Here is a 23,732-nt window from a genome sequence, read left to right as displayed (position 1 = left end):
GCTGCTGAGAATATAGCCCAGAAGAAGCGGATAGTATAGCTTTTATTTTGGAAAGAGCCATTTCTCTGTAATAAACTCTCTTTTCCAAAGATGAGTGATTCCTCAATCAGATACAGGGCTCGCAAAATCGCTAGCCCGACGTCCCGGAGCTAGCAATTTTTTCAGTCGGGCTACCAAAATCTATCTCTTCCCTGCCCGTCGGGCTATTGTAGGAAAAATATATGTCAATGCTTTTGCATTCTTTCAGAAATGTAGCTGGGTAATTATGTCATTGGCATCGGTGAGCCACTGTCAATATGTGACATATTGAAATCGCGTTTGAATTTGCGCTTGTTTTTTGCTTTCACTTTGCAATCGTGCGAACTGTGTATAGAGAGCGACAGCACTGATCTGTGAGTGATGATAATTTGTGCACCAATTCCTCTGACATCGTCTTATTAATCGTTAGCTTACTATGCAAACATAACAAGTGAAATCTCCCGCAGCAAGCTTAAACATGTGAGAGGTTGATCGCGCAGAGAATCGCTGAGCTTATGTGAGTGCGTGTGTAAAAGCATTTCAGTTCTGCTGAGCCAAATAAGACAGGTCAGGGTGAAGAAGTGACAGCCAAATAAAAGCTTACCACAAAACGGAGAAGTTATGACAAATCAGACTATAAGGCAAAAAGAAAGTGCAGCTTTATGGTTTCATGGACAAAAGAATTTCTGTGGCTGCAATATGACGAGCTATATAACCAGGGCTGCACATAAGTGGTCCGCAGGTGCGCATTCGCTGTCAAAATAAAAAACGCGCACAAGGGTTAGGGTTAAATTTAAAAACTGTACTTTTGAGTTAAAATATATATTTATAATTTTAATAAATGACAAATTAAAAATGCATGAACATTTTTTTTGTATCGAAAAAATATCGAACCGTGACACCAAAGTATCGAACCGAACCGAACCGTGAATTTTGTGTATCGTTGCACCCCTAATATATATATACCCATACCAACAAACCCGTGCATGCGCACACACATGAAAATATTAGACAAGAACACCCTATCAAATCTCTACCTTTTCCCTGTACCCTGTAAAAACCATATCCTTAAACCGCTTTTTAAACTGCGCCATGCTTGGACATTGCTTCATATCTTTACTTAGTCTGTTCCACAGCTTCACTCCACACACAGAGATGCAAAAACATTTTAATGTTGTACGGATACGAGGATGTTTTAAATTTAATTCCCCCCTCAAATTGTATCCCCATTCCCTTTTAGAAAACATTTTTAGAATATTGTCAAGAAGCAGGTTATTTATTGCTTTATATATAATTTGTGCTGTGAGAAAATGAACCAGATCTGTGAATTTTAGAATTTTTGATTTTAAGAATAGTGGATTTGTATGATCTCTGTAACCAGTTTTATGGATTATCCTTATGGCCCTTTTTTGTAATATAAAGATTGATGATAGCGAACATTTGTAAGTATTGCCCCAAACCTCTGCACAGTAATTCAAATACGGTGCAATCAGGGAACAATAGAGAATGTGGAGTGATTTGTGGTCCAGAATGTGTTTTACTTTACTCAAGATTGAGACACTTCTTGAAATTTTGTTATGTATATGATTTATATGAGACTTCCAGTTTAATTTATCATCTATAATCACACCAAGAAACTTATGTTCAAGTACTCTTTCAATTTCCACACCATCTACATGAATCTGCACTTGTGCATTTCTAAGGGAATTCCCAAATAAGATAATTTTAGTTTTACTTAGATTTAGCGATAGTGACTTCCTCCTGAAGTCTATGATCATCTCCTTTGTCTTGCCGGCGTTGATTTGGAGTACGTTGGTCTCACACCAGCCAACAAAGTCACTGATGACCCCCCTGTATTCCTGATCATTCCCGTCTGATACGCATCCAATGATGGCTGTATCATCTGAGAACTTCTGTAGATGGCAATCGTGCGAATTATAACAGAAGTCTGAAGTGTAAAGCCTGATGTTGAGCCGTCTAAAATCACAGACCCCCAGCTATGCAAAGTCAGGATAAACTGGTGACAGTGCAAGAGTGAAGAGATATTAGAAGCTCCTTCTGGAACAGTAATGTTAAAGTTTTCACACCAGGCAAAGACACTGTCACCTTTTTCCACAATGTCAATGTAAATCCACAGTGGAGTAAAGCACTATTCTATTGATTTCAGTGTTTTGAAAATAGTTTTTGTAAAGTGTTAGTTTGGACTTGCTTTAGAAATTTGATGGTTGGAGGACTGACACAGAAGATAAGCACTTTATGGGCAAGTTTTAAATGACCCAACCCAACCCGAAAAACTAATTTGTGTGTTACATGTCTTGTGCGTGTCAGGCCAGGAAGTAGGGCTGGGGCATATTATACCGTTCACGGTAATACCGGTATAATGTTAGGCAACGATAGGAAAATGAAATATCGCGATAGAATATGAGTAAAACGCGCATGTGCAGTGCCTTTGTTTTCATATGCACATGGCCGATTGTTGAGTGAAACAGATGAACCAGAATTGGTTTGTAAAAATGGTGCAACTTCAGTGATGTGGAACTGGTTTGGTGTTTGTCCGTCAGATACACGACAAAGCACATTTTTTTGCAGAACATGCAAGCGGCCGTTGTTATTGTCATATTTGTCGGACTAAGATGCTCTGAAATCTGGGAGTAATCTGGGTCCTAAACTCCGTATGCTTCAGGTCAAAAGAACACTGCAGCATCACTGAGAGTTAAAAACTGTCTAAATTCTTTCATCTTTAATAAAACGATCAGCATTGCTGCTTTACCAGGTGTAACTATAAAGTTTAACTTCCAGGCATCCATGAAAACAAAAGTTATTACATTTAACGGAGTTAGAAGTTAGCAGGAAGCTAGCGGAAGTTAGCTCGCTAGTTTCGCTAGTTACCTAAGCATGATATAGCACGTTCTGACGGAGAGATTTCTGAAAAAATTAAAACGTACAGCTCTGCTATCACTTCCAACATAAATGAAGACAGGAAACTAAACAGCAGTGACGTTTGTAGGGTTACTGAAGTTGGGCTAGCTGGTATATAATGATGTGCTACGTGATGGCTAGCGACACAGCTATGTTAGCATAACATAAACAGTGAAGCTGGAGGACGAACACTAACACTTTTCCACTTATAAAAGTTAACGTGAAGGTTCTTCATGGTTAGAGACAAATGCAATCGCATGGCAGGATGCTGTAAACGGACCAAACTTCAGTCAGGAGAACAACTGAGACAATCCATCCACAATACGAGGTTAGTCATTAATATACTGCAACAACATGGGAATAGAGCAGCTGCCAGAGAATTCAACATTAATGAATCAATGGTACAGAAGTGGAGGAAGCAAGAAGAATGAGTTTAATAAAGTTTGATTTATCTGACTGCTTTGTTTCGCTTAATGTGCCTTATAATCCTGTGCACCTTATGGTCCGAAAAATGCGTACTGCACACTGCAGTTTAATGTTGCAATGCACCTCTTTTTAACTTCAGTGGATATTATACATGGTTATGCTCAGGATATGTCAGCCCATTTCTACTGGAAATGCCTTTTGGTTAAACTTTCAGCAAGGAATTTGCATTTGCACTGTTGCATTTTTATAAAGCTTTAATGTACATAAAAACCAGCTTCTTGTTTAAGTGAAAATAAATGGAAGGTTGTGGAGTTGTATTTTGTCTCGCATCAATTATATCGTCAGTTATATCATTATCGCAAATTTTCAAATATATATCGTGATAAATATTTTTGGCCATATCGCCCTGCTCTACCAGGAAGCAGCTCTGTTTGTTCTGCTGTCAGTCAGTCACTCCCTGAGAAGGGACGCCACCAGAAACTGCTCTTCTCTCTCTCTCTCTCTTTTTTTTTTTTTAGATTCTTCTGTCCTCTCAGTTCTTTCTGCTCTCTGTCAAACTCTGTCTTTCCCTTCCCAGTCCTGCCGCTCACCGAGGGGGTGGGTGGTGGGAGTGCTTCCTGCCTTTTTGTCCAGCTGGCAGATTGAATAGGAACTCCTGGAAAGCTTAGCAAGATCCAGCGCCAGTGCAGAGAGCTGAACAGAGCTAGGAGTCAGACGCGAACTGAGGAGAGCTCAGAGGAGAGGGGAAGCGATGCCTGTTTCACGCTGCTTCTGATGCCTAACAAGGCCACTACTTACCAGCATCGCTCCTCTGCTTTCCCAGAGCTGCTCAGGAGGAGAGCACATCAAAAGCCCTTTAAGAGTCTGAACTCAGGAGTGGCGAAGTTTGATATGAGCTAACGTAGATGGGTTTAAAAGCTTCCCACAACAAAGTTCTCCACATTCTCAGGTCGCAGCTTTCTCGCATGGTTTCAGCTGCTTATAATAGGAATCCATGAAGGAAATTAAGTCACTTGTTACTAGTGGTCAGTGGCAGCGACTGAAGCAGATGGATGAGCCTGAATCTCTTTAACAGATCAAAAGCAGTATCTGCCTCACTGATCCGCATCGTAAAACTGTTTGCCTGTGTGTCCTGCTGTCTCTGCCTTTGTTGTTGTGTTCCTCTAAGCCTGTGTGTGTAGTAACGCTGTGCAGTACGCGTGTCCAGATAAGACCGCCTGCAGGCTTTGGATTGACCGCCTTGCCTACTGACCTTGCAGAAGGCAGTGGTTGAAAGACAGCTTTGGGCCGGTTAATCTGCTGGCTTAACCAGATGCATTGATAGACACTAAACACGCACACATTCACTCACACAATAATGATGTTAACTCTTATTAAGAACCCATTTATTCATGCAATTTACCAAAAAGACAGTCATGTGGAAATGATGCACTGTCCTGCAGGTTCAGGTCACATGCTTCAGTTTGTGCTCCCGTCAGTCAAATCAAACATTTGGTTTGGTTGTGGCTGTCAGCCGAGGTAATTTTATTATTATTGACACTGCTAAAAGCCTGTAATGTGAAGCAGGTTGAACATGCTTACATGGCTTTGCTAGCCAAACGGCAGCAGTCCAGCTAAGTGGTTATGTGCAGGTAATTATTAACTTGATAGGTCAACCCAAGTTTTCCAGTCTACCTCAAAGCACCTTTATAGGAGAGGCCCAGTGTTTGCAGCATATGACCAGTTACAAATATGGACCAGTCTCCTGGGAGTAGAATGATATATTTTACAAACTAATCTCTAATATTAGCAAAAAAAAATCACAGCAGTCGCTGTGGCCCGAAGTAGAAAGGTATGAGTTTATTGATAGGAAACCCACTGTATCACTATGTTGTCCTCCTTTGTTTTTCATTCCTCTTTCCCCTCACCCACTAACCAGTCACGGCAGATGGCTGCCCCACCCTCAGCCTGGTTCTGCTGAAGTCTCTTCCTGCTAAAAGGGTTTTTTTCCCCACTGTTGTAAAGTACTTTCTCATCATTTCGTTGTTGAGGATTTCTCCCAAACATTGAGATACTGAGAATATAGAGACTAGTATCAAATGTAAACAGTTTAAATAATGTGGGAAGCACTTTAGTTAAATAGAAGTAAATAAATTAAAATGATGAAGTCAGTAGATAAAGATGGGACTTGTTCCAACACTGTCATGTTTTCATGGGAAAAGTATAATTGAGCTGTTGTCCCTTTGACATGTTCCTACAGGCACAATTAATCACTATAGCAATGCTTGCATCACACAGTGTATCTGACTGTAGTGCATGCAGGTTTGCTGCACCACTGTTTATTGGCTCAGCAGAATGGAAGTGAGCAACCGTTGGTGGTAACACCTGTGCTTTTCCTGCTCTGACAAGCCAAAGTGATTGCTGGGAAACCCTGTAAAGCACCACACGAAGAAGCAAGACTGAACTATGATGTTGAGGCTTATTTCTTATTTAATTTTGACCTAAAGATTTATTCTGAAATGTCTTGGATTTAAACTAGAGCTGGGCGATAGAACGATAACGATATGTATCGCGATATAACTTTTGCTCGATAGAGAAATTAAGCTATCGCGATAGACCTCGCCGCTCTTGTCCTCTTAAAAAAAAAAAAAAGGTCAGCCAATCCAAATTAAGTAGCGCAGAGCCGAACCAATCACAGCCGCAGCGTCACGTCGCGTGCCAAGCCGCACGTGTGTTTGTTTGGGAAGCAACCAGCAGGTAATGGAGCCAGCGCGTAATGGAGGAAATGAGTGTGCCGACTAGAAAAATCAACCGAGCGTGACCGAAGAGAAAACAGATGATGGTTCCAATGCCGGAGAGATTGTCGAACGGAAGAGCCAAAGAAGTTCCGTAGTGTGAAGGTATTTCGGCTATTTCAAGTCTGACAAAAAACAGAGTAGCGTGCACTGTAAATTGTGCCGAAAGCAAGTCTGGAAATACAATAAACTGGTGCATGCGTCACACTGTGCGCCACGTTATTGTTTCGGTGAAATGAATTTCTACAATACTGTTACTGTTAATTCTACTCTCTGCAGTGTTTAAATGCTTACATATACACACAGTTACTGTCCGTCCACACATACGACTAGGGATGGGTACCGGTGTCCGGTGCCATGATGGCACCGGTTCTGATATAAACGGTAGTAACCAGACCGAAAAGCAGCGCACATTTCGGTGCTTTATTTCGGTGCTTTTTTTTTTCTTGAGCTGTGATACACTTCTAGCCAATCATTTTACGTTTCCGAGAATAGTAGGCGGGCCCAGGTACGTACGTTCTTTTAGAGCAAACTCAGCAGCCTGCAACAAGTGCTTTAAGCTGATACTGTGATACTGTCAAAGGAGGTAACACCTCAAATCCGATGAAACACCTGGCGACGCGTAGCGTTTTTTTTAAAAGCCCAGAAATGCGCCGTATTTGATAGCTTGCTGCGAGACCTCACACCGAGCACATCTACTGCGGGTGGGTTGCTTGTTATGCAACATCCCCCAAAAACACGAAGAGGAGAGTCCTGGCCCCTAGCCCTGCCAGTGTAGCATAAATGATGACGGATGATGATGGCAGCAGCAGCCGTTCTTCTCTGCGTGAGTAGCTAAATGTTGTTCGTGTGTAATTTACGTTGAGTAGGCTAACCACGTTATTACATTAATGCATGTAAGGTGAACTAGCAAACATCATCATAGCTACATGCGGCTGTCTTCTTGTTTGATGGCAGATACTCCCTTCACCCTGGCCAAAAAGGCTAAAATGACCAAAGAAAAAGTGGAAAACAGTTAAACATGAGAGGTTTTTGGACAAAGTTTGTGTTTTTTCCATTGTTTAAGCGCTGCTTCCAGACAAGAGTGATACCATATATACCCCATAGCTGCAGAAAAGGCTAACATTGTTATCTTTTTACAAAAAACCAGCTGAGCATGAGAGGTTTTTGGACCAATTTTGTGTTCTCTATTCTTTAAGCACCGGTTTGAGCACCGTTTGAGCACCGGCACCGTTTCAAAAGTACCGATTTGGCACCGGTATCGGATAAAACCTAAACGATACCCATCCCTACATACGACTCGGTTCTGCTTCTATGCCCCAGCTTTGTTTACTATTTCCCACCGAGGCTTCTAGACTTCTGATTGGCCAACATTTCTGCACGGTTAGGAATCTAGCGCCACCTGCTGCTTTGGCATGTTCATAGCAGCGTTTTCCTTCATTTCTGCCTTTATGTGTGGACGGGATTATTTTTTAAAACGAAAACGGAAAATCTCCGTTTTCAAAAATACCCGTGTACGTGTGGACGTAGCCTCAGTCTCTGACTGGAAGCGCTAATTCGTCATTCGGCTTTTGTCAGACTAAAGTAACTGTTAAAACTGTTTGAAAAGCTAAGCTATACAACAAGGAGAGATTGAGAATTTCCTTTTAGTTCTCAGTTTATTTGATATTGACAAAAGTTAGTCAGTTTTGTCTGTTCTTCTGTAAAACAAACTAAGATTTATTTTTAGAATTAATATTTTGTTTCTAAGTGGAATTGACAATTTAGTCTGTTTCGTTTGTTCTATTTTGAAACTTAAACGCTTTAGCGGCTGCCTTTTGTGTAGTTTGCAATATTTGCCTTTATTTATCTGAAAAAGTCTCATGTTCCTTAAGTACATCTACCCTGTTGAACTTATTATGGGAAATAAATATTTAAATCAAAACAAGCTGCTGATTATTTCACATTTTACTTGTGAGCAACGGCACATTTAAATCTTACAAATATAGTTATTTGGCTTATATCGTGATAGATATCGTTATCGCCTGAAATGAAAAAAACATATCGTGATATGAAAAAATCTCATATCGCCCAGCTCTAATTTAAACATATAATTGCAGTAATGTATATAATATTCAAACATCCTGCTGTTGAAAATATTTGGAGCCAGAGACTGTATGTAGATGGATTTTGATGTTTGCATTTTGGCCATAGAATACCATTACAGACACCTATGTAATGGTAACATAAGTGTCTAAAGCACTTAGGCACTTGGAATCATTTCTCTAAGTCGTTTTGGGCGTTGCTCCTTAGGCATTTTCCCAAAGAGAGTGCTGGCAAACTCAGTACAAACATTAAGGGGATTTTGTGCTCCATCTGGTCCAGAAATGTCTCTTCCTGTAGTTGGAGGCTGCGGAAAAAGACATAAAATATGAGCTACTTTTTTTCATTCATAGTTCAAATCCAGACAGGGAGTTGAAATGGATGATTAAATTGTACAGGTGTTGCTTTTATTGTGCCTGCACATCATGTAAAATGCATTCAAGGCTACACACAGCTGTGCTTCATGGTTGTAAAGGAGACACCCTGGACTGATGGGTTCTCATAGGTCATACTCGAGGAGCATCAGGCGACAGCTTCAACAGCAAATTCCTCAAGCTTCAAGGTTTCCTGTTTGGCTTTTCAGCCTCACAGGTGTTCGTTTCTTAAAGTCACAGTGTCATATATTTTGGATATCACGGTGCAGTTTACATTTCTCTTGGATTTTTACCAGTACTTCTACTGGTCATCACAGAGGACACAGAAACATGTAGTGAGAAAGGTCCTGCGGTTTCAAGAGTACATGATGGTTCCCTGAAACTCTGCTGTTGTTTCTCTGAGCAGGCTGAAAGTTGCAGAATGATGTCACACTCTCAAGTTCATTTTTTTCCAGCCTGATCTCTGTCCTGGATCTGTGGTTAGTGTAATATGCATTTAGCCAACCGTGTTAGAGCAGGACGGCAGTCTGTTTACAAACCTGCCTCAGCGCCTCTGGGCGCAGCACCCAGTGCATTCACTGCTTGCTACTCTGCGTACGCATGTGTGTTGGTGCGACTGGCTGGGGTCGCGCACATGTGCGTGTTCATGCATGCTCAGTCAAACCACTGCAGGCAGGCCTCGTTTTGCTCATTCTTCCCCTCTGCTGTGCTCCCGTTCCCTCCGTCTCTATTTTGAGACGCACATGCCTGCTGTGACCCAGCACGTGCCGATTCTGTCAGATTTAGTCTTGGGCTCGGTGGATCGCAGCGCTACACGCCCTTTTCTAAATTTAAAATGATGAAATCAGAAGAAAGTGTGCTGCGCCCATTCGCTGCAGTCAGACTGGGTGCTGACACGGTTTAGTTTGGGCTCTGGATCTCTCAGTCTGCTAAACTTGCAGATCTTTATCATTTGCCAATACACTGACCTTTTCCCCTGTTTGTCCCCCTGTTACAGTTAGTCCCGCTGAGCCTCACGAGTGACTGCAGTTTTCCAACTCTCCTCATATGCCTGTCTGTCTGGCTGTTCTTTCCTTTACACCACTATGTTTCCCAGATATCCCGTTTTCACACTTTCTGGTTGAGGCCTCGCACATGTCTGTTAGAGGTGTATGCGTGTTTGTGCTGTGTGTTAGTTAGCAGGCCTGTCAGGATGTTAGGAGGCCAGCTGCAGCCTCAGGGCAGAATGAGAGAAGCTGAGATCCAAAGAGAGAAAGAGGAGGAGGAATGTCAGGAATCCCATGGGAAAGCCACTCTGACCATTTGTGTGTTTGTTTGTTTTTGTCTCTCTAGCAGTCCAGCCTGCCTTAACTCAGTGAACACATGTTTAATATGCAGGCCTTTTAGTAAGTACATTAATCCTGTAGAGTGCTACTGTGCACTCTGCAGGTATGCCAGTGGTACCTGGGCAATAAATGTTCAAATCATCAGTCAATAAATTACCCCGTGAATGAGTCCAAAAACCTGGAAATAAGTTCAGGATTTTGGAGTCCCGGTGCCTCCCCTTGAAGTCTTAGATATTGCTGGATATTCAGCATCATCAGGCACAGCCACTCACCAGTGGTGGAGGTTAGAGCAGGGCGATATGGCCAAAAATATTTATCACGATATATATTTGAAAATTTGCGATAACGATATAACCGACGATATAATTGATGCGAGACAAAATACAACTCCACAACATTACTAGCGCAAAAAGACAACCTTCCATTTATTTTCACTTAAACAAGAAGCTGGTTTTTATGTACATTAAAGCTTTATAAAAATGTAACAGTGCAAATGCAAATTCCTTGCTGAAAGTTTAACCAAAAGGCATTTCCAGTAGAAATGGGCTGACATATCCTGAGCATAACCATGTATAATATCCACTGAAGTTAAAAAGAGGTGCTTTGCAACATTAAACTGCAGTGTGCAGTACGCATTTTTCGGACCATAAGGTGCACAGGATTATGAGGCACATTAAGTGAAACAAAGCAGTCAGATAAATCAAACTTGATTAAACTCATTCTTCTTGCTTCCTCCACTTCTGTACCATTGATTCATTAATGTTGAATTCTCTGGCAGCTGCTCTATTCCCATGTTGCAGTATATTAATGACTAACCTCGTATTGTGGATGGATTATCTCAGTTGTTCTCCTGACTGAAGTTTGGTCCGTTTACAGCATCCTGCCATGCGATTGCATTTGTCTCTAACCATGAAGAACCTTAACGTTAACTTTTATAAGTGGAAAAGTGTTAGTGTTCGTCCTCCAGCTTCACTGTTTATGTTATGCTAACATAGCTGTGTCGCTAGCGATCACGTAGCACATCATTATATACCAGCTAGCCCAACTTCAGTAACCCTACAAACTTCACTGCTGTTTAGTTTCCTGTCTTCATTTATGTTGGAAGTGATAGCAGAGCTGTACGTTTGATTTTTTTCAGAAATCTCTCAGTCAGAACATGCTATATCATGCTTAGGTAACTAGCAAAACTAGCGAGCTAACTTCCGCTAGCTTCCTGCTAACTTCTAACTCCGTTAAATGTAATAGCTTTTGTTTTCATGGATGCCTGGAAGTTAAACTTTATAGTTACACCTGGTAAAGCAGCAATGCTGATCGTTTTATTAAAGATGAAAGAATTTAGACAGTTTTTAACGCTCAGTGATGCTGCAGTGTTGTTTGACCTGAAGCATACGGAGTTTAGGACCCAGATTACTCCCAGATTTAAGAGCATCTTAGTCCGACAAATACGACAATAACGACGGCCGCTTGCATGTTCTGCAAAAAAATGTGCTTTGTCGTGTATCTGACGGACAAACACCAAATCAGTTCCACATCACTGAAGTTGCACCATTTTTACAAACCAATTCTGGTTCATCTGTTTCACTCAACAATCGGCCATGTGCGTATGAAAACAAAGCCACTGCGCATGCGCGTTTTACTCCCATTCTATCGCGATATTTCATTTTCCTATCGTTGCCTAACATTATACCGGTATTACCGTGAACGGTATAATATGGCCCAGCCCTAGTGGAGGTATTAAATTCATGACTGTGGTGTACTTTGGCAAAGTATGGCCTATGGCATAAATAGACCCACAGACCGTCTCAGTCAGCAACATTACAAAAACTGGCCCCAAAATCAGTAGCAGGATAGTGCCAAGGTAGCAGTCCAGTACTGAGCAACTGGCATTGTAGGGTACTTTACATAATTTACATTTAGGTGTGAGAGTTAAAGATTCTGGTATCACTGAAAAATAAGCAACCTTTAAATGATGATGGAGGTCGAGATGACAGCAAGGACAGAGAGGAGAAATGGGGCCAACAGGCTGGGCTGGAGAGAGATGGAGAGGAAGAGAAACTGTGGGGGTCAGCCATCCATCACTGAAGTTTAGGTCACTAATCTATTTACAGAGAGCTGGCACTGCACTTCAACTTGTCATGTGGAACCAATATTTAATTAAAGCTGCACGAGGAAGGCTAATTGGGACGGACCTGCCTTTAGGGGAGGTTTAGGCTGTGGCAGTAACTAAAACAATCAGAAGAATGGAGCTGTCATTTTCAGCTAGTCTTTCACGTCTGCTGTGTACAGCTGACATTTCTGCATGTCATTTGGGAGTGTGTTGGCTTTATTTGATGAGTTTCCTACAATAAAATAGAAAAAAGAAGCAAATATTGCAAATTCTCTCTAAATATTCACTCTTGGCTCTAAATATTGATTCCCTGCAGCTTCGATCCACACACATGGGTGTTGCCCTTAACTTGAATGTGAGTTGAGCCCAGCTGACTTGCAGCTCCCTGCAGTGTTTGCGCTCATCGTTCAAGTGTTTGTGAGGCCTGTTTGGTTTTGTCGAGCCAGCGTGATGTTTGCTGAGGACCCACTGAAATGTTAGCACAGAGTCTCAGCAATTTTAGGTGAGCTGTGTGAAGAGTTCCATCTTTACTTGTGACGCACCTCATTGTCACATCTGCCCCTCAGGCTGGACAGACCACAGACGGAGGCTGCCAGGAAGAGAAACTGAAACCTCTGACCTATGACTTTTTTCTGTCCACAAATGCCAGAGGACACTGCTTTCACACAGGCTGAACAGCCTGATAAAATTGTAGAAAAATTAGTCGGATTGTGTGATACGGAGGGTCAAATATTTGTCTACCTATAACAACTACTGTACGGTGATTCTGCCTCACATTGTCTGGCAGGATGAGTTGAATGGAGTGTCTCATTGTGCAAAACACATGGCAATACTGCTTTATCAGTATCAAGATGTCATTTCAGTGTCATGCATAACAATAACTGTTTAGTTCCTTGTATGAAGTGCATCCGTCACACAATAGGCTCTGGATACGCTGTTTGCACCAAAACATTAGTGCCTGACTAACAAAACCAACTGATGCAATAAAGATTCAACTGAATTCAGAGCTGCAGACTGGCAGCGCTGAGTTCCCAAAGGACATGCATTCTTTTCCACATAATAACACTTTCTCTGTGGCGGTGGGATGCACACACAAAAAGGGACACCAATTTTTTTATTTAGTTATTAACCGAAAACTATAAACACAGAGAATGATTAAAGCAGTTAGTGCAGTGAGTGCACAGACTCCAGCGCTGTCATCTTAAAGTGCAGCTGGTGATGGCATGCTTGCTAGCTTAAAAAAATGTTTCTTCAAATGAGTGAGTTGGGCGTGGTGTAGCAGAGGAAGCTGCAGCAGACAAACTGGATTCCCAACTCGCGTCATTGTCAGAATGTCAATCATAGCTGAGCAAATACACACAGGGGCGACCGTGGGGTTAAGAGGGGGTAAAGAATGCAATCCAGCAAAGCATTACACCCTCTCGGCGTAGCCTGATGATATGCACAGCTGTCCTATGAGCAGTAAGAATGAACCCATGCAGATTTAACCCCCAGCAGGTGGTTTGTTTAGAGGATGAAAGGAGTCATACGAGGGGAAAAAATGATGGAAAACTTTGAGCTGAAACCCTTCATTGGGGTCTGTGGTTTTAAAGCTTCTGACATGTAATGAACACTTGGTTTGTTGTCAACGGTTTGCAAAAAGAAAGTATTTGAATGACACAGGAGCCTGAGACTTTTTACAGCAGACTTTACTTTTAGCGGACGTTACTGGAAAATTGCTTATCAATCAAGAATTACTGGAGCAACATCTGACTCACATTAAAATGGAAATACTCCAGCTTCCTGCTTTCAGGCTGCACACAGATGCTGTATGTAAGAGCTCAGTGGACTGTACTGCACTATACACGGTTTTCTCAGCTGCTCCTTTCAACGCAGATTTAAAGTCAGAGGCAGTAATTCAGCACGCTTTGATAGTGACGTTGATATTCTGTTTGGTCTGTTTAGAACTAGTATTGATATTTGATTTTGTCTTTAAATGGAGTTGAAAATTCAGACCTGTCAGTCTATATAATGACACAGAAACGTGGTATACATTTGGATCAGTTCTCAGTTCTACCCAAAGCATTTTTTTTTAAATATGTAAATGGTGTGAAAAATACCTATTTCTATACTAATAACATTACATCAGTATTGTTGACCACTCTGTGATTTGTCAAGTAAAAACTGCGTAAACATCTGCTTATTAAACATGAGAAAAGGCCTCTTTGTGCAGCCGCTAGCAATTTTAAATTCGAGTAAAGAGTTTTTTATAGAGGAAAATGGTAAAATGGATTATAGAATACTTTACTTGGATGCTTGGACGTTGGTATGTATATGTGCAGGAAACACTGAAAAAGCACACACATCAATGTCAACACCGGGTAACAGAAAAGTCATAGACATGTTTCCACCTACTTGGAATCACATAAAGACAACAATGCTGGAGCTGAAACATCAGTGAGTTAATTGATTTGGTGGCATGTTTTTAAAGGACAACTTGAGGAAATTCTGTGAGTCACGTGTCTGCTAACTAAAAATTTAAGGGTTTCAGATTGTTGGACAACTTAAAAAAGACATTTTTTAGATGTTGCAAGATTACAAGCGTCCTCTGACCTCTATGAACAAAACATCTGGAAAATGATCTGCAGATGGCTAAATAATAACACGCGTCGACACATTTTTGCCATTCTTTGTAAACTGGATGTGTTATGGTTTTCTCGTAGCACCTTTAAATTCTCTTACCTGATAGATCTGATTCAGAATTTTAATTTTTGCTCGGTAACCTTTTTTTGTCCAGTACTCTAATCTTGGTCTGTTTCTGATGTGTCCTTTTTGGAAACCCCCTCAAGCTACTGTGTACCCAGCCCAGATTGATGTTTGGCCACAGATTACTCCAGTTTTCAAAGCCTGAAATTGTGTCGTGGGAGTCGGTCAGAGGTCTTGCTGGGACAGGCAGCCCTCCTTCCCTCCAACCAAACACTCCTCCAGTGCCTTTTCATGAGACGCAAGCCAGATGCTCAGCTATTAATCATAGGCCTGTGTGATGGAGAGGGCGAGCATATGCAATGTGTATGTTTGGACTGACTGTGCTCTTTGTCAAGTAAATGTTTGTGCAGCTTCTGTGCCGTCAGTATGGGAGAAGGGAATGGAAAGTTGGCACTGTGAGGACCGAAATAGAGAGATTTATACTTCAAGGACGCACTGAGCGAGGAGGACAGAGGAAGAGTAGATAAACGGGGGGTGGGTGAGAGAGAAAGTCAGCAGGAGATGGAGAGGAAATGTTTTATTCCCTCCATCTGAAAGCTTTTCATGCTGGCAGATCAGTCTCTGACCTTTCCCCTTACAGACAGTGAATTTGCTTTATTATCTGCACTGCATCCATGTCTCTTCAGGCCATCTCAATATTGTGTTCAGTGCATGCACATGCTTTTATACATGCGTTATGTAAAGTCCTTTTTGTCATGTGTTCAGCTGGTTGTACTTAGAAAACAGTAAGATTATATAACGTTGCTTAACTTGTGCTTTTGTCCTCAGGTGAGTCTGGTCTCGGGAAATCGACTCTCATCAACTCCCTGTTCCTGACTGACCTCTACTCTAAGGACTACCCTGGCCCCTCCCACAGGATTAAAAAGACTGTTCAAGTGAGCTTTTTCAGCTTTTTGCCCAGTAAATGAATCCTATGAAGTCTAGGTCACCATTGATGACAAGATCTGTAACCTTAACTATAGATGGCACAACACCACTTTTTTGTGACCGATATTATAAATTTGGATATCTGCCGATACCGTTATGAATCCGATATAGTGTATTTTTAATCAATAAAACAGTTTTTTAAATATCTTGCTGCATTTTGTATAAATTCATACTCAAGTTTTAAAAAAACAAAAACACTAAACCTATTCTGTTATACCTGTATGCAAAAAATATACTGCACCCAAAATATTTCATAGTTCAGCAACACTGATCAATCTAATAAACTTAAATCCTCCATCCTCCCTGTTCTGGTATTTTAAAGAGCACTTAGCAGAAATATTAAACAACCTAACTAATAGGGTTGCAAACTCCCAGCAAAAAAAATAAAAACAGGGAACCACCGTCCGCCTCGTGATGCTTTATCGGCGTAATCAACCTTAATTTAATGCACGCGTTATTTTAAAAAAATGCACAGAAATCAATTATTTTTCTACAATAATTAAATAGATTCAACATCTTTCTTCAACAGAATTGCAGACTGCACAGATGGTACCTTCCCAAAGGAAAAAGTACTATTGCTTACTAGGGTATATTAGACTTAACCGATCATTGATCAGTTTCATGATCGAAGTAGCAGCAGGAGAGGGAGGGAGAGAGGCAGTCGCTCCATATATCGGTTGTTAAGCTTAACGCTGGAATGCTTTACAAACATTCAGAGATGAACTTACACACTTGCTTTACTTCTCTCTGGGATCACTTTCTTGGAGATGAAATGCCGGGTTGGTAGCGAGGCTCCAAATGCTCAACCAGATCGCTGAGAGGTCTCACACGCCACAGCCGCTCTATCATGTGACACATACTGCTCGACGTGCTAAAGTTATGAGCGGAGTTACGCCATGTCACAAGTTTTGTGAGGTGCTTTTGTGATATTTAATGGATCGGATTACATTTTTTATTTCTCTCAGATATCCGATCCAGTAATTTAGGTTCGTATCGGACCGATACGTAATATTGGATCGGTCCATCCTTAACCTTAACCCCTGTTTCCTTTACACTTTACATCACATGTGATTTCTGGGTTTTGAATTTTGTTTTATAACTAAAGCACATTAAAACAATACTTTTTAACTAAATGTACTTTACTTTCTTTTAAACACAGGGTTAGGTATAACCTAATAACCCATGGTAGTGTTAATTCTCACCCTAACCCTATATGGGTCAGACCTCAGTTGCCATCAGTTCATTTTTAGCTTCAGGTCCAGTGTAGAGATGTTTTGAGTTTTTGTTAATGGTCTCTGTACAACCCCATGTCTTCTTATAGTTGATAGTCATATAAACAAAGGCACTATATGTGCTAAGACTGTGAGATCACCATTCACCGTTTTCCTGCAAGAGTTTGATGCTTGATGTCGATTTCTTCTACGTTCTAAATTCCAGCAGCGACAGCAAATACTGGGATGAGGATTAGGAAACCATGAAATGAACAGATGTCTTACAAGAAAGTGTTGTTTCTCAAGCCAGTTTGAAGGAAAATAACCTTGTTAATGGAGACATTTTAAGTCCTCCCACAGCCGTTGCTCAAGGCATTTTGTCATTTACATTCCAGTGTCAGTGATATCTCCTAATATCTAAAAACAAATTCTTCACGTAGTACTCATTCCCTCGGAAAAATGATGATTTCTGGGTGTTAAAAGTAAGCATCAGTGTGACCACACCATATGTTAGGAGCCCCTGAAAGTATTCTCATTCATTCTGGCCAACAAAAAGTGTACTTGAGCGTGAGGGGGAAACTATTTGAATTTGGTAGTTGTTTTGGTGAGCAGTTCAAAGACCCTTGTGGAGCTCGTGGTTAGGTCTCAGTGTTTGCAAACTCTACCTCGGTGTGTGAGGCCAACCTGAACTATAAAGTGTAAAGAAAAAAAGTCAGGTACAGTTAAACTTGATGGAATGCAGGTTGAATGTTCACCTACAAAGTAAAAGTTGTGCCGTTTTGGATGATGTTGAAATTTCCTCAAGAGTTGTTGAAAAGCTCAAATCTCTAATCTGAGCTTAAACACATCCCGTATATGTAGACGTTAGACCAGTTATTAAATCCAAGAGTTGACTTTTTTTTTGCACCAGCACGTTCAAAGTCTTAACTGGTGTCTTCAGTAAAAAAAAAAAGAAAAACATGACAGATAAGCACAGGCACTGAAAGGGATGAAGTTTCATGTTTTCTGACAAATTAATTGAGAACATCTGGTCTGGTCATTCTGAAGGCTTTTCTTGCTCCTGCATTATCAGCCAGGTTTGTTAAAATTGACATGTTAGTAGGGATGGAAGGCTAAGAGGGGAGCAGGATTCTGCTGGGGAGGAAGAGAGTATAATGGAAAAGGAGAATGCAGGATGGAGGAACTACGAGGCAAACAACAACGCCACTGGACCTAGTTTTGTCCTTTTATGGTAATGGCAAATTGAAGTGGAGGAGGGAGACTGTGTCTGGAGTAAAAGGGGCAAAGGAGAAGCAGTTTGGGAAAGAGGAAAAAGCAGAAGATGGAGATGTGGGACAGTGTGATGAACTAAGACGGAAAGAGATGAGATGGTGGTGGCAGGAGAAGACGGACAGAAGCAACATGGCGATGAGTGAGGAAAAGGTGGAGCTTTGTAAAACTAAAGAGCATATAAACCTCGAGGAGGGTGATGGGGTAGATGTGATGAGGGGAGAGACAAAGAAAAACAGAGGATCAGGGCTGAATTTCCCCCTTGGGTCTGAGAGGGTCAATAGCAGGGCAGGAATGTTCCCATGAAATGTAACACCCTCCCACCCCACCCTCAACCACTACTTAAAAGATGAGAAGTCATCTCCACACGCCGCTTTGCACTATAATTCGATTCCCACTACCATATTACTTATGAAGTCTTAAGATTTCCATATAGGTATGTCATAGGGGAAAATTCCATATACTGGGATTAATGTGAACTTAACATTTACAACTCTAAATGGGTGGCTGGCAGCTGAGTGGGTGAGAGAGGTTAAAATGTTAATTGAGACAAGTTAACCGCCGTTTTCGCTTTACCGTCTTTGGACTTTTTTTTTTAAATCAGTGTAGGTGAACACTATTGTATCATTCCAATGTACGTTAGCTAGCACCATCTGCAGAAGAAAAAGTCCCCATGAAGTGGCAGTTGGTGTAGTTGTGTGAAGCCTTTGGTGGATGATGAAAGTGAAGACAGACAGGAAGTGCATGGGAAGGAATGAAGCAAAAGGTTGGAAAAGTCAGGATTAAAAGCAAACACAGTTGGATAGCAGATGTTTTACTTTGCCAAAGGCACAGACTCGGCAGCATTTTGGAAAATAGGGACCTGTTAACTCACAGTAAGCTAACCGTAAGCCATATATTCCAAGATGGAGAAGGCTAAGGTATCTTTATATCTGACTTTGACTCTGATAGTCGTCCTGGTCACAGAAGGTTTTGCTCTCCAAAACTCGTAACAAATGAGCACATTATGTCAAATGTTGTCTAAATGCAAGGAGGTACGCAAGTCAAGGCTGTGGATCAGGACGGGTATAGACAATCTCTGAACCAGAAAATAGATTTTTGTGCATTTACCATTAAACAATAATTATTAAACTGGACTTAAGTTGATGTTGACTTTTAGCCTTTGGCAAATTTTAATGCTTTATAATGCCAAGTTACTCATTCCTTTTTTTTAGTTCAATGCAGCATGGAGTGCAGCTAGAGATAACCAACCAAATTTATCTGGCAAAACGGAGATGACTGAGTGCCAAAGATGTCCAAATATAATCTCAAGTTAAACTTATGTCTCTGAACCTAAAATAACAATGTTGTTCCATTCAGACCGAGGTGCATAGAGGTGCCTTATGTTATAGAGCAGGGGTGGGCAATTCCAGGCCCCAGGGGCCGGTGTTCTGCAGGTTTTAGATCTCACCTTGGGTCAACACACCTGAATCACATGATTAGTTCGTTACCAGGCCTCTGGAGAACTTCAGGACATGTTGAGGAGCTAATTTAGCCATTTAAATCAGCTGTGTTGGTTCGGGGGACACATCTAAAACCTGCAGGGACACCGGCCCTCGAGGCCTGGAGTTGCCCACCCCTGTTATAGAGGAAGTAGTTTTTTGTAGGAAGTCACTGATACGTCACACCGAATTTAGTCAAGACGGTGCTATTCATAAAATATGGCAGGATGATCCAGTCACTTTTTACACTTATTAGAAAACAGACCTGAGATCTGTGAGTCCTTGGGTCAGCTCTCAGTCTCTTGAGTAAACCCATTTAAACCTCTGCATTTTATGTATGAAGTCAAAGGCAGACTCGCAGTAAGATACAGACTTCAGATCTGAAATCTGTATGTTCCAGTATCAACACTATTTTGGGTTTGCAATGCATCTATAATACATACTATAGTCTGGGAAACTGAACAAACTCTGAGATGGTTTGCTATTTCAAATTAAAGTAAGTAAAAATCTCAGTATCTACACTTCTAAATCTGTCCTGTATTCTTTACAAACTGACAATCGTTCAGTCAAAGCGCTGTGTATTTTCAGCTTCTTTTCTTTAAAGTTTGCAGACTCTTTTCATTTCCTCATTAGGTTTAAATTTCTCCACTGCATCAATTTGAAAGTCCTGTTCATTTTGTGACGTTCGATTGTACTGCACACTTGATCCAGACGACGCACCAAGGCGGTGCTAAATTTACTCTGTTTTGACGAGACTGAAAACATTAAGAACCTTTTGCTTCAAGCTTTCTCTCACTCTATTGCGCTCATCATACCTCATGTGAGCCCCATGAGCGCAACGTGGGCAAGCAGGCTCTCCTCCAAGCAGCAGTTAGTGTGCATACGTTGGAAAGGAGCCGCTGTGGTCTGAGGCTGAGGGGGAGAGACCGGGTCAGAGTATTTATATTGCAGAACAATCTCCCATGTTTTGTCGCTCGCTCACATTCCCCACAGATCAGATTTCTTTTAAATGATGGTGTTGAGGCCGACGGCATTTTTGAGGTTTTCTCCCAATCTGTTTTTCTTCACAGAAACAGTGGAAATGGCAGATTTGGTTTTGAGAAGGGCTGACATGTCATGCGCAAACACTTACAATACAGACACAGATTTAACACACATGCCTGGCTGCACAATTAAGGTCAGATGTGTAAAAAATATATATATATTTATGTATATATGGTCAGCTGTAAAACCAGACAGATTATCTGAAGGTTTGTGGAAGCTAAAGAATGTTTGTGTTACAGTGAGAGGGCTGTAGTTTGACTTAAAGGGGCGATCCTAAAATAACTACATGGTCCTGTGAAACTATGCGACGAAGTGGGGGAACAGCTGGCGAGCTTCAGGAAATGGATGGATCTCTGGGACTGAATGGGAACGTATGTGACTGCAGACTATGATGAACAGTTTGCAGTGATGGCTTCACTTTTTGGCATATGTAATTAAACATTAAATTAAAATCAGCTGCATTGAGTGAACACCCAAACTCAGTGTGCATACATGGCTGTTGTGTAAAAAGGCTTTCATACAGTGACATATGCACTCATGGCATGCTAGAGTGGATGTAAAGATGGGAGAAGAAAAGTCTAAACGCCTTTATCATCTGCTGGACTCTCCAGTATGTGTAATAAATATTATTTCTATCATAAAATCACCTTTTGGCTCAGCTTAAAAATACCCCCATGCTATTTTTAACCATGTTTAACTATTAAGACAAATGGGAACTCTGCTGTATTTGTTTTACTTTACATTTATTGACAGGATTCACTAAGTCACATTCAGTGGCAGATCAGCTGACGTAAGTGACACACACAGCCTATTGGCAAATCGCACATTGGGTGCTCTGTTTAAGTTGGTTTAGAATGCCAACGTGTGCTGGGCAGTTGCCGAACTCTGAGCTCCCCTTTAAACTGTGCGCAAACCTTAGAGTTGCAGTTTCATTGAGGTGCTGTTTTCAATGGAACTGATACCATGCACAGTAAGGAATTTGAGTGTAGTAAAGTTCAGGCACACTTCAAGGACCAGTTTAGCTGTAATCAGCTGATCTCGATGCCAGCACATAGAAGCTGAAGGCTCAGATGGTACATTTTTACACATTCTTTTGACACTACTCTTCATGTTCAGCATGCCCACAGTTGTTGCGTATGTGCAAGCCTCTTTACAACCCATCATCACCCAGGTCCTTTCACGCCGTATCTCGCTGAACCACTGTCATAATCTGCTGTCACTGATGTCTGTTTTGTTCTGTGCTGGGTCGTGCAGCTGCTCTCATTGCCTCCATGGAAATCGAACTCTTCTTTGGAAGACAGTGGTTTTGACTTAAGTTGACACACACACACACACACACACACACACACACACACACACACACACACACACACACACACACACACACACAGTGCTGAGAGGAAGGAAAAGAACTTCACTCGTATTATACACACACTCAACCAGCAGATCGGTTTCGGCTGTGTGGGAGGACCTGCTGTGCAGTGTATGTAGTCCAACATGTGTGGGCAGATACATGCTGTCAAATTATATTTTGAAAGTGTGAAGTTATTGCAGCTAATGGAAACACTTTATAAATACTGTAAGGCAAGGCTGAGATCCCAAGAGTTCTGAAGGGTGTGAATGTTTGTGTTTCAGGTGGAACAGAGTAAAGTTTTGATAAAGGAGGGAGGAGTCCAACTAACCCTAACCATCGTGGACACACCAGGGTTTGGCGATGCAGTCGACAACAGCAACTGGTGAGGATTGCCCACGAAGACATGCACAATTTGATTCTACCAAGCAATCATATGCTCTTTGTTGTACAGTGCACTCTCTCTGACATCATCTTTCCATGTTCCCAGCTGGCAGCCTGTCATTAATTACATTGACAGCAAATGCGAGGACTTCCTGAATGCTGAGTCGAGGGTCAACCGCAGGTCCATGCCGGACAACAGAGTCCACTGCTGTCTATATTTTATAGCACCATCTGGACACGGGTGGGTGCTGCATAAGATGATATAATAAGATGCAGATGTAATTAAGAGACATGAAATGTTCGAAAGGTGGCAGTGATGCTGTCTGCATATAACTGGAAAGGATGTACTTGAGTGTCTGTCTGTCTCATAAAAGAGGAGCCTGCCAGCCAGTATTTGTGACCCACATACAAACCAGTTCTGCTCATGCTCAGTAGAGTTTCCTGATCTCCATCACTGAATCACTCAGAGTGGAGACTCGCAGCAGCTCCCAGGAACAGCGCTTTCAACTCAGACGTGCCATACTGTCTTACGTTAGCGTCCGTGTGTGTGCGCGCACCTCTCAGGCTTTGGCGATGGATCTAAACCTGCAGAGTTGATTGGCATGCAGTGTGTTTAAAATAACACTAATTTGTTAAATATTTCAGCAGCCCAAAGCATAAAATGTGTGAAACATGTTGCTGTCTGTGAATGTCAAAACACACTCTGACATTTTCTGATCATTTTAGCTCAGCTTTAAGTGCCTCCATGATGCACCTTAACTGCATTGAGGCAGTGACAAAGACAGGAAACCTGTCTATGAAAATAAACAGTCTTCAATCGATCATCCAGCAAAGTCGGGCTCACTTGTCAGATCAGCTGCAATTTGTGCCATCCTACATCAGCTGAAGGCTCAGCGGATTCCCTTCTAGACATCAGATGGGCAAGTCTCACATGGGTTTTTATGTTGAGGCTGCTTTACCTGTTGTTTTAGTTGTTCAGCAAGCAATTTAGAACCCAACTTCACCTCAGGACCACATTTCACATGGTTTCTGTCTAAATCAGTGTCATATTATTATCATTAATGCCAGCTCTATTCTGTGCTGGGGCCTTCCTGCTACTGTATCCTTTGGTTTTACAGTTATACAGAAGGAAGGATATGGAGGCCCCACAACACATGTTCCAGGTATAATTTACTCCCGACAGAAATGACAATCTTTCTTGAATTATGAGAAAAGCACACAAGCAGTTGAAAAGTTCATTAAATGTTAAATAAGCCGGTCTTATCTCTCCCCTTAAAGTGTAATCATGCACAAAA

The 23,732-nt window shown here is 41.5% G+C and overlaps 1 protein-coding gene across 2 annotated transcripts in view; it reads left to right on the top strand.

The window, feature by feature from the left end:
* Positions 1–23,732, top strand: part of LOC101477230 (septin-7) — a 70,237-nt gene that overhangs the window by 22,164 nt on the left and 24,341 nt on the right. For both annotated transcript variants that reach the window (XM_004566135.5, XM_004566134.5), the window contains exons 3-5: positions 15,539–15,645; positions 22,338–22,438; positions 22,544–22,678. In XM_004566135.5, the coding sequence (XP_004566192.1) occupies positions 15,539–15,645; positions 22,338–22,438; positions 22,544–22,678 (343 nt within the window). The remainder of the gene's footprint in view (positions 1–15,538; positions 15,646–22,337; positions 22,439–22,543; positions 22,679–23,732) is intronic.

This window comes from Maylandia zebra, linkage group LG7 (genome assembly GCF_041146795.1).
Source record: "Maylandia zebra isolate NMK-2024a linkage group LG7, Mzebra_GT3a, whole genome shotgun sequence".
Taxonomy (NCBI): Eukaryota; Metazoa; Chordata; class Actinopteri; order Cichliformes; family Cichlidae; genus Maylandia; species Maylandia zebra.
Note: the sequence above shows the minus strand (reverse complement) of the source record. Positions and strands in the feature narration are given on the sequence as shown.